Source organism: Elephantulus edwardii, unplaced genomic scaffold (genome assembly GCF_000299155.1).
Source record: "Elephantulus edwardii isolate Elephantulus edwardi_28Jun2011 unplaced genomic scaffold, EleEdw1.0 scaffold00028, whole genome shotgun sequence".
NCBI lineage: Eukaryota > Metazoa > Chordata > Mammalia > Macroscelidea > Macroscelididae > Elephantulus > Elephantulus edwardii.
This window is the reverse complement of record NW_006399778.1, coordinates 8,043,169-8,055,414: the sequence shown is the minus strand read 5'-3', so window position 1 is coordinate 8,055,414 and position 12,246 is coordinate 8,043,169. Positions and strand designations below refer to the sequence as shown.

The 12,246-nt window shown below is 38.0% G+C and overlaps 1 protein-coding gene across 1 annotated transcript in view; it reads left to right on the top strand.

Annotated features, from left to right (window-relative positions):
• The window catches only part of KDM1A (lysine (K)-specific demethylase 1A), an 87,770-nt gene that overhangs the window by 13,987 nt on the left and 61,537 nt on the right, over nucleotides 1-12,246 (top strand). Inside the window, exon 2 of the mRNA XM_006883664.1 lies at nucleotides 5,115-5,280. Within this exon, the coding sequence (XP_006883726.1) occupies nucleotides 5,115-5,280 (166 nt within the window). The remainder of the gene's footprint in view (nucleotides 1-5,114; nucleotides 5,281-12,246) is intronic.

Sequence of the window (12,246 nt, the reverse complement as noted above, 5' to 3'; positions counted from 1 at the left end):
GTGCAGTGCCTCCCACTTAATTTTTGTTTTTCAGAAGTGCTTTGCTTATTTAGGGTCTCTTTCTTCTCCAAATAAACTTTACAGTTCCCTTTTTGATCTCCTTAAAAATGAGTTTGTTCTCTGTATTGAGATTTGGTTAAACATGTAGATTGCTTTTGGTAGGATTGTCATTTTCACAGTATTGAGTTTTCTTATCCATTAGCAGGAAACATTTTTCTTTTTTGGGGGTCCTTGATTATGTCTTCCATAAAGAAATGTTCTGTAGTTTTCTTTGTATAGGTCTTTTCTATCTCTAGTTAGGGTTACTCCCAAGTATCTCAATTTGTGGTTGGCTTTTGTAATTGATATTGCTTTCTTGGTTTTACTTCTCTGAGTTCTCTTTGTTACTGTATAGAAACCCCACTGATTTTTTTGGGTATTGATCTTCTACCACGCTACTAAATTGGTTTACTAGCTGTAATAGTTTTTTTTTGTTGAGTCCTTGGGGTTTTTGGTGTACACTATCATATCATCTCCCTGCATATAGCAACAGTTTAACCATCTCTTTGCTGATCTGGATGCCTTTTCTTTTCATTTTGCCCTAGCAAGTGCTTCTAATACAATATCGAATAGAGGTAGTGACAGTGGGCATCCTTGTCTAGTCCCTGTTCAAAAGGAAATGCTTTTAGTCTGTCTCCATTGAGAATGGCTCTTGGTTTTGCATATATACTTCCCCCTTTTTAAAAAAGAAATTATTATTAATTTCAATAAAAATTAACAGACTTTGGATTTCCATTCATTCATTGTTGCACTTTTCTTCCCTCCCAACCCTCACCCCGAGTACACTACCCTCATGGAAAAGTAAAAGAAAAACAAGTGGAACGGTTCATCAGCAGAGAACACCAGAAGTACAAGCTGGATTTAGAAGAGGCCATGGCATTTAGCTGTGTGGATCATCACAAACTGTGGCTGACTCTGAGAAGAATGGGAATCCCAGCACACTTGATTGTGCTAATGCGAAACCTATACTAGGACCAAGAGGCAGTCGTCAGAACAGAGCAGGGAAACACTGCATGGTTCAAAATTGGGAAAGGCCAGGGATGTGTCCTATCTCCATACCTTTTCAACCTGTATACAGAGCAGATTATCCGAGAGGCTGGGCTCTATGAGGAGATGGGCCATATGAAATTTTTTGAGGAAATGCCCAACGTATTTTCCACCAGCTGTGTATATGAGTTCCATTGCCCCTGCCATTATGGGAGAAAGATGGAGGGGCTTGGTGGAAGATTTATTAATAATCTGTGTTATGCAGATGACACAACCTTGCTTGCTGAAACTGAGGAGGACCTGAAATGCTTGCTGCAGAGGGTCAAGGACTGCAGCCTTCATTATGGATTGAGGCTCAATGTCAAGAAGACAAAGATTCTCACCACTGGACCAATTGGCAGCATCAGGATGGATGGTGAAGAAATTGAGATTGTTAACAGCTTTAGTCTGCTTGGCTCCATGGTCAACACTCTTGGCACCAGTAGCCAGGAAATAAAAAAAGTATTGTGATGGGAAAGTCAGCTGTTAGGGACCTCTCCAGAGTACTGAAGAGCACTGGTGTCATTCTGGAGACTAAGGTGCTTCTGGTACAGACCATGGTCTTTGCAATCACTTGTTATGCATCAGAGAGTTGGACAGTGACTAGGAAAGATAGAAGGAGAATTGATGCCTTTGAGCTGTGGTGCTGGAGAAGAGTATTGAATGTACCGTGGACTACTAAGAAAAACAAACAGATTCATCCTGGAGAGGGTTAAACCAGGCTGCTCCCTGGAGGCAAGGATTCTGGGGCTTCGTCCTTGGAGAAGGGACATCATTACTTGGGAGGGCGGAAGGATGGTGCAAGAGGGAAAGACCCTTTATGAACTGAATTGATTCTGTGACTGGGTAATTGGTTGCTATGAGTTGCAAGTGACTCAATGGCACATAACAACCACAACCACACAACAACATGGCATTAGGGACATTTTTGCCAGTGTCAGGTGGATCTTGGCTGAAATAGAGAGTACTAGAAAAATGTCTGTTTGTGTTTCATTGACTGTTCAGAGGCATTTGACTGTGTGGATCACAACAAATTGTGACTAAACTTGAGAATAGGAATCTCGGAACACCTTATTGTGCTCATGTGAAATGTAGACTTCAACCAGGAGGCATTCGTCAGAACAGCAAGAAAACACTGTTGTTGTTTGTTGTTATGTACCTGGCTCAAAATCAGGAAAGGAGTGCATCAGAGATGTGCCCTGTCTCCATACGTCTTCCATCTGTATACTGAACAGATCATTTGGGAGGCTGGTCTTTATGAGGAGGAATGTGGCATCAGGATTGGAGGAAGATTCAGCAGTAACCTGGGTTATACAGATGGCACATCCTTCTTTGCTGAAAGTGAAGAGGGCTTAAGGCTGTTTTAGTTACTTTAACTTTATAGTATGGTTTGAAATAAAGAAATGTGAGTCCCACATTATTTTTCAATATTGCTGAATTCTTTAGGATTATGTTTGCCCTTTTGAGGGAATTCCAAAATGTTTTTCTCAGTGACTTACCAGGTTACATTCTCATCAGTGATGGATGAAGTTTTGGTTTCTCCATGTCTTTGCTAACACTTGTTAGTATCAGTCTTTTTGATAATAATCATACTAACCAGATGGTGAAACTTAGTTTTAAGTACTTGGGGCATGTTGCCAGGGAGGACCAATCCTTGGGAAAAGATACCATTTTAGGAAAGATGTATTAATACAGTGATTGTAAGAGTGGGCCACACATAACAGAAATGGTGAGGATGGTGCAGTTTAGGGCAAGGTTCAGACCCATTGTTCGTATGGTCACTGTGTCAATCAACTCAGTGACACCTAACAACAATGAACATCAACATGTGACTGCAGATGTGTCATAGTACAGTTGTGCACATCTGAGGTGCCCCTGCACTGATTGCATCTGCCAAACTTTTAGTAAATATGATTAGCTGTGTGTGTCACCCAGGGACTTATAGCCATATTGTTGTTGTTGTGAACTTATAGACATGTTGTTGTTATTGTTAGATGCTGTCAAGTAGAGTAGTGACCCTGTGAGCGACAAATCTGAACCCTGTCCTATCCTTATGCCATCCTCATACTTCCTGACACACTCATTAGAGCCCATGGGGGTAGTCACTCTGTCTGTCTACCTGGTTGAGGGTCATCTTCTCTTTTGCTGACCCTCCACCTGGAAAGCATGATTTCTGATTCTAAGGACTGGCCTCTCCTTCCAACCAGCATAATGCCCAAAGCACTCTTGACTACACTTTCTCCAAGACATACTTGTTTATTTTTTTTGTAGTCTATGATATATTTAGTACTCTTTTCCAACACCACAGCTCAGAGACATCAATTCTTCTGTCATCCTTGTTCATTGCCCCGCTCTCAGATGCATAGCAAGTGTTTAACCCCCCAAAATCAAACTCTGGGGAGCTCTGGTGGCCAAGAAAGATGAGCAGTCTCCTCTGTGTATTTTACAGCCTCTGAAAACCTACTGAGGGGGTCAATTCCCAGTGAGTTTTGGGTTAGGACTTTAAAGAAATCTTCATTGTGGTAGTGTGGTCTTGTTACGCAGCATACCATATGAAGGTACCAGTTTGTTTATCCATTTGTTGGTGGGCAATCAAGTTGTTTCCATCTTTTTACTCTTGTGAATGTGGGCGTGGATGTTGAAGCCACTGTTCTCATATCTCTTGGATATATACTTAGGAGAGGATTGCTGTATTACAGGATATTTTCAGCTTCTCTATTTTTTGAGGAAATGCCCAACGTATTTTCCACCAGCTGTGTATATGAGTTCCATTGCCCCTGCCATTATGGGAGAAAGATGGAGGGGCAGTGAAGGTGGAACACCCTCAACCAGGTTGATTGACACAGTGACTGCAACAGTGGGCTTGAGTATGTCAGAGATGAGGATGGTACAGAATAGAACAGGGTTCAGACTTGATGGCATCTAACAACAACATTCATTTATTCATTTTAGAAAACATAAGTAAGTATATGTGGAAAACATAAGTAAGTATATGTGGAACGTATGTTTTATTTCCACACCTGATAAATTATTTCTTTACATTGGTGCCATAATAGTTAGAAAACCGTAGATTCTGTGGTTTACTAGAATCTTTATTATGGTGAAAATCACATTGACGGTTTATCTTTTAATCCTTAATAAAACATTTGCTAAAATAGCTTCCTGTGCTGACCCAATTTTTTTGCCTTTATGACTTGAGTATAAATTAGTGGCAAAACTAGTAGTCCCCATTTTCACATAACTTCTCTTTAATTTATCATAATAGAAATTCTTTGCTGATCACTCAGCTTTCTTGTTGTTGGGGATATTGAGTTGATTCTGACTAATAGTGACCCTCTGTATGTTATCATGTAGAGCATTGCCTGGGGATGCTCCATCTTCACAATTACTGTGTTTAGGCCTGTTGTAAAATCCACTGTCAGGCCATGAAGTTCGCATTCTTTTTCATTGCGCTCTGCTTTTACCAAGAGCTGATTCCGTCTCTAAGGAACATCACCAAGTATATGAGATAAAGTCATACCATCCTCATTTAACCAATTCTTTATAAACAATACTTAACCAATTCTTTATAAACGTATACCTTTGCATACTTTCAGTTTATTGTTGCTGTTTGCCACTTTTATTCCGACTCCTTTAATTTCTGGAATTCTTTTGCTATATTCCATGAAATAATAGGAGCATTCTGGTTAACTATGTTTTTGTTTAATTTGCAGTTACTTTAATCTTTAGTTGCAGTGCTTTATATTTGTTACGTAGGGAATCTGTGGGGATTTTAAGTTTATGAATTAAAGAGTCTCCATGTCATTGATCCAGATATCAGCACTTTGATGTAACAGTGATAGATTGGGCTAAGTCTGAAATGACGTGTTGTTTTTTTTTTTTCTTGTAAGTTTTTATTTTAAATAGCTACCTAGAATCATCCTGTTTCTTGTTATCTGATTTTTTCTTTAAAATTTGAAGTAATGTAACAATTCTCATTCATTGATAACACCAAATAGAGTTCTTGATTTTAGATGTTCACTACTTTCCCTGGTATAATCTCCATATAGGTAGAGTACAGAGAGATGGATGAAAGCTTGGCCAACCTCTCAGAAGATGAGTATTATTCAGAAGAAGAGAGAAATGCTAAAGCAGAAAAGGAAAAGAAGCTTCCACCCCCACCTCCTCAAGCGCCACCTGAGGAAGAAAATGAAAGTGAGCCTGAAGAGCCATCTGGTGAGTTGCAGTAACCAACTACGGTTTTGCTGTCTTAAAAATAAGAATAAATGATTTTCCTTTTCCTTTAAGTTTAACTGATATTGGGCCTTTTGTCATGTGTTTCATAGTGTGTGTGTATTTGTATATATGAAATGCATGTATGTAGACAGAGTGGTACTGATATTCTTTTATTTTTATGTGCATTTAGTAAGAAAGTGAAGGACAAAATAGAAAGGTAGTGACTGACAGTAAAGGAGGTAGAAAGGAGGAAATACACAGTTGGAGAAAACAATAGGAGAATGCCAAATACAAAGGCACCGACCTCTCAGTGATGGCACTGATACAGAATTTAAATATGGAATGATTCTGAAATTATTTTGGCTGGATTGAGCATTGTTACTTCATGATAAAATATTATGTGGATCTCTTATGAGTGGAGCTTATACCTGGTGGACAAATATAAACATATATTCTGAGATCAAAAGAAGAGGTGAATAGATTCTAAACTCATACAAGCTTCTTTATGACATAGAAAACTACTTGGTGTCTATAATACTGGTTTCAGAGCTTTGAACCACATTAAAGAATTCTCACTAACCCCCCTCCCCAAGTTTTGGCTTAGGTACCCAGATTAAGACAATAAATTGAGAAATTTTATTAGGTCTCAGCTTTTTTCCCCTTCAAGATTGTCCTTCTCTCATATTGTTATTGTAACCAGAAATTATTTTATTAAGTCAAGACTATATTTAAAATACCCATGTTTCACTTGAGAATTAGAAAATAAGTATTACTTTAAAATTAGGTTTAGATTGTCTCAAATTCTGACTAAAACTCAGAAATAAATTCTTGTAAGTAATAATGATTGTAATAAAAATAACATTTTATAAAAAGGTATTCTGGTTTCTGTTCATCTTAGGGATCTAGGTTATATAATAAGTTATTTTCTTAGAACTCTGTTTTAAAATAAATATTTGGGCACTTCGTTCTTCTTAGGAGGGTTTTAGTTTCTGTATTTTACCCTTGGGATAAATATTTCTAAAATTAGCCTTTTTTTCTGTGGTGCAACGAGCTCTTCTCTTTCTGTTGTTTTTCTTCCTCCTCTTTTTAGTGTGCTACATGTGGCTCTCTTTCCATTCTTCTATCCAGTCCCTAAGTTTTGTCCCATACTCCTTTCTGTCTTTTTTTTTAAAATCCTTGAGTTTCTTCTATCTGCTGTAGACCTTCAGCTTTTGATCTCTTAGAATAATCTTAAGGATTGTTCAGTGATGAGCTGATCTCCTAGATCACCCTCTTTTCTTGGTAGTTTTTAATGTTTCCACCAAATAATTGACTTCTTTACCATGGGTACCAATTTGGTAAACACTTTCTCTGTTCTACAATTTTTAAACCAGTTCTTGGTCTTTTCTTTTTTTCCATTTTGTTTTATTATTTTATAACTGTTGGCCATTGTTCCCATAAAAAGTCATTGTTATTGTAAAGGGACTTGTATCTTTATTTTGTTGTTTCTAGTAAATAGTAATCAAATGGCTCCTTTACATAAATTTTTCTGAACATATCTGACATATATTAGGAAATTACCTTTCCTTCTTAAACAGTGGCTGTTTGCTGTTCTAGAGAACAGCAAGGAATAGATAGGATGATGGTGAATCGTAAAATAATACCAAGTGAGTTCAAGAGGAGAAAGATCAACAGTCTCTTCCTATTGCAGTTTACTCCCTCAGAAACCTGATAGCAGGTCACTATGAGTCAGAATTAACTTGACAGTAATTTCCAGATGTATTCTCATATCAGAACCAGAGGTTTTCATTCAGCAATTTAATTGAAGCATTAATGAGGGTTATGTAAAATCTTCAAAGAAGATGTGGATTTATTTTAACCTTTTTATATCCATCATTTTAGGTAATAAACAACTAGAAATTAACTTACTCTTTTAAAATATGTAACATTTACATACATTTCATTTTTACTAATTTATAAATATATTTGGAATCATGGTGTTCATTTTTAAAAAAGAAAAAAAAAAAAAAACCACCTCAACCCAATACATTTTATTGTGCTACATGGCAACCTGTGAAAGATTACACGGAAGTTTGCTTTTCAATACCTTAAAGCATCCATAAATTCCTCTGTGTCATTGTTTATAATCACCATAGTTTGTCAGCATTCTCCCTATTTCCACCCTGGGTTCTCATTTCCATTTGTCTGCTTTCCCAATACCTTCCTGCTTTTAATCCTTTGTGTTTGGACAGTGCTACCTTTTGGTCTTATATGGTTGATTGTCCAAAGAAGCACATTCTTCATGGATGCTTTTGTTTATTTTATCAACTTCACAATTATTTGGCTGACAGATGGCCTTGTGGTACTACCTATAGATTAGAAAGGTAATTTAGGATAGTAGTATTCTTGGGATTCCTCCATTTTCTGTCAGACCAGTACATCTGGTCTTTTATGAATTTGAATTTTGTTCTTACAAAATTCTTTTTTTCTTCCTTCCTATTCTGAGACCTTCAGTTGTGCCTCTTCTCAGAACAGTCAATTCTGGTAGCTGATTGCCATTTAACTGTAGTCTCAGAGGTTCATGTCAAAGAGCCAATAGTTCATATGGGCCTTAAGTCCTTTGCACAAATTCCTTACTTGAATCTTTGATTTTCTTCATCTCCTTTACTCTATGTGGGGAGACACCTGTAGTTGTATGTCAAGGGCCTGCTCACAAGCTTTCAAGACCCCAAGCACTACTCACCAAACGTAGAATATAAAATACTGTCTTTGTGTACTGTGTGGTGCCAGTTCATGGAGATGTCCCCTGAGTATCATGCTACTCTTAAGGAGAATAAAGTATTATCTTGATTGTGAAACCATAAAATATGCTAACATCATTAATTTATTTGACTGGAGGTAGTTCTTCTAGGAAAATACTGAGGATTAAAGTTATATCTGTGCTTTGGAAAGATCAGTCCAATATGCTCTGTACGTGTGAGTTAAAAGAGTAAAGAAAGATCTTGAGTTTGAAGAGATAATATTTTTGTAATCTAGCCAAAAGTGCAGGCTGAGTTTAGAAGAGGCCGTGATATTAGGAATATTATGGTTAATGTTAGACGGATTTTGACTGAAAGCAGAGAGTACCAGAGGAATGGCTGTGTTTCATTGACTGTGCAAAGGCATTTGACTGTGTGGATCCCAACAAACTGTGGCTAACTCTGAGAAGAATGGGGATCCCAGAACATTTGATCGTGCTTAGGTGAAACCTATACTTGGACCAGGAGTCAGTCATCAGAACAGAGCAAGGAAACACTGCATGGTTCAAAATTGAGAAGGGTGTATGCCAGGGATTTGTTCTATCTCCATATCTTTTCAGTCTATATGCAGAACAGATCGTCTGGGAGGATGGACTTTGTGAGGAGAAGAAATGTGGCATCAGGATTGGAGGTAGATTCATCTACAGTCTCCGTTACACAGATGAAACCCAACTTGATGAAACTGAGGAGTATTTGAAGCGCTTGTTGTAGAAAGTCAGGACTACAGGCTTCAGTATGGATTGCTCAACATCAAGAAAACAAAGATTTTCACTTCACCATTGGGCTGATTGGCAGCACCAACCAGATAGATGGTGAAGAGCTTGAGATTGTCAACAGCTTCAGTTTGCTTGGCTCCACAATCACCGCTCTTGGCACCAGAAGCCAGGAAATTAAAAGACGTATTGCATTGGGAAAGTCTGTTGTCAGAGACCTCTCCAAAGGACTGAAGTGCAACGTCAGACCATGGTCTTCAGTTACTTGCTATGTATCAGAAAACTGGAATGATTAAGAATGATAGAAGGAGAATTGATGCCTTTGAGGTGTGGTGCTGGAGAAGAGTATTGAATATACGGTGGATTGCTAGGAGAACAATTGTCCTAGAGAGGGTTAAATCAGGCTGCTCTTTGGAGGCAAGGATTTCTGAAGCTTCATCTGTCATACTTAGGACATATTTCAAGGAGGGATCAATCCTTGGAGAAGGACATCATGATGGTGGATGGGCAGTACAGTAGAGGAAGACCTTTGATGCAGTGGATTGATTAAGTCATTGGGGTCCTTGGGGGCTTGACACAGGAAAGAGCAGGGTTTAAGGTTGTACATAGGGTTGCTATGAGTTGTAAGCCATTGCACGGCACATAGCAGCAACAGCAGATTAGTGGATTTTGGTCAGTGTAAAAGTTGAGGTTTTACAAAAAAGTTTGGGGTGGTTTTTTTGATAATTTTTTGGTTTGTTTGGCTTTAATGTGAAAAGACTCCTCTGATTTGGCTTAGTAAACATTGTTTTTAGACTTATCAAATTTTTTTTAGTTCTCAAATTCTGAAAAAATGTGGTTATGTCACAATGGGTAGTTTTTAATACTTAATGCTGCTTATATTTAAAGCCTTTGATTTTCTTAAACATTTCCATCTTATGTTTGTTGTAACAAGTGATGGTTTTATTATCTTCCTCGTAACTTTTTCTGTGAAAATGCTAGTATTTTTCTTTTTAGTCATGGCAGCTAAACCTAAACAGTGTACTTGATATTGTTAGTAGTGTCACATAATAGTGGAGCTGCTATGAAATACAGCAAGGTATTATTTAGTTGGACTTTATTAATTTAGAATAATTGCCTTTCTGTAAAAATAGTCTCCTACTAGTTTCCTGTGTTCCTCTACTACTTTCTCAGCTGTTTGTGGATTTAAATTTTTGTTTCAGGTAATGTTTTTCATGTTGGTTTGGAGAATGTGTTTTTTTTGAGAGCTTAGAATTAGTTTTAAAATGTAATACACAAATATGTAAAAGCATACATATGTTTTTATCTGTGCGTTAATACTCTGAAGTGAAGATAGGAGTCACCAGTGATTCCACAACACATAAGAACAACAACAGTGAAGCTCAGAGACTTCTTTTAAACCATTGTTTGACTCTTTATATTGAATTTGTTAAATATTGTTTCCTGAGTAGCAGGAGTACCCGATTCCTGAGCAGCAGCAGCAGTTCTCACAACAGTGCCAGGACAAGTCTGGTTTGTGTTTGATTGCTGAGATCTTTCTCATCTTGCTTGGGTGTGGGGATGCGGGGAAATCCAGCCAAAGTGATGGAGAGGGAAAAGAAGCACTTTAGTAAACTCTTTATTGGTGTCTTAATCTTTGAAACCACAGAAGAAAGCTTCAGGAATGATAGCTTAGGGTAATCGGGGAAATTTACAGACTGTGTAGTAATAAGGGATCCTGTATGCAAAGCTCAAGAGGATTGGCTTTGTAACCTTTTCTTCTATTCCTGAGGTTGGTGCATGACCCCATTCTATTAATGGGCGAATGGTTGTGCCAAAACGTACTGTGGCAAGAGAGAAATCTGGAAAAACGGAATCATGTAATTGTGAAGAAGCTGTTTGTTTGTAGAATTAAAGAAGACACTGAAGGACATCTCCTAAGAGATTACTTAGAAGAATACAGAAAAATTGATACCACTGGAATAATTGCTGATAGGCAGTCTGGAAAGAAAAGAGGTTTGACTGTTACTTTTAGTGACCATGATTCTGTGGATAAAATTGTATTGCAGAAATACCACACTGTCAGTAGTGATAATGCAGAAGTATAAGAAAGGCTCTGTCTAGACAAGAATGCAAGAAGTCCAGACTTGTAGGAGTAGAAGAGGAGGCGGCTTAGGTTTCGGGGATTCATGTGGTAAACAAGGAATATTTGGACCAGGACCAGGAAATAACTTTGGAGGAGAATCTGATGGATATGGAAGAATCATGAATTTGGAAAATCTGGGACCTCTTCAGAATGCTAAAGAGCAACGATATCAGTCTGGAGACTTAAGCTGTACCTGATCCAGGCCATGGTCTTTGCAATTGCTTGCTATACATCAGAGAGCTGAACAATGACTAAGGATAACAGAATAGATGCCTTTGAGTTGTGTGCTGGAGAGCATACTGTGGACTGCCAGGAGAACTAATAGGTTGTCCTAAAGAGGATGAAACTGAGATGCTTATTGCAGCCAAGGATTTTGAAGCCCCATCTCACATATTTTGGGCATGATACCAGGAAGGACCAGTCCTTGGAGAAGGATATAATATTTGGAAGGGTAGAGGCACAGTGCAAGAAAGGAAGACCTTAGATTTGATGGATTTACACAGTAACTGGTGTCATGAGGATAGGTGTGTCGGAGGCAGTGGGATTGGCTCAGAATAGACCAAGGTTCAGAACTGTTGTACAGAGGGTCGCTATGAGTGGTAGATGGCTCATCTGCACATAACAACATAATGGATGTAGAGGAGGTCATGAAGGTGGCAGTTTTGGAGATAGCTCTGGTTATAGAGGAGAAAGAGGAGGATATATGGTGGTGAAGGACCTGCATATGACAACCAGGGTGGAGGCTTTTGAGGTGGTTATGACAATTACATGAGAGGAGATTATAGAAGTGAAAACTACAATGACTTTGGAAGTTATAGCCAGCAACCTTCTAACTGTGCCAATGAAGAGAGGAAATTATGGTGGTAGCAGAAACATGAGTAGACTATGTCAGGGAGAAAACTCTGGTCTAGGAGGCAATGGAGGGAGGAGCCAATATTGAACTTCTTCCTGTTTTTAATAGGCTTCATTGTATAAATAGGAGAGGTAACAGAACAGCTTCAGGTTATTGAAATAACAATGTTAAGGACACTTATCCCAGTCATGCATAAATAAGCGGTGATATGGCAGAAGACACCAGAGCAGAAGCATAGAGCCATTTTGTAAACGGATTAGATTATTTAATAAGATTACCTTAATGTGGATGAAGGATTTGTTTGTGGGTTTGGTTTTTTGCTTGTTTGTTTTTTAAAATAAGAGCCTTTGAGACAGTGTCTTAGCTTTTTTAATTGTCTCTTTCTAATGGTCTTTATCCTTTGAGATAGTTTCTTAGCTTTTTAATCATTGTTGTGTACTAGTAATCTTTGTGAGATTGTAAAAGTAGTCTTTTGATAATGTTAAATTTGTAAGTTCC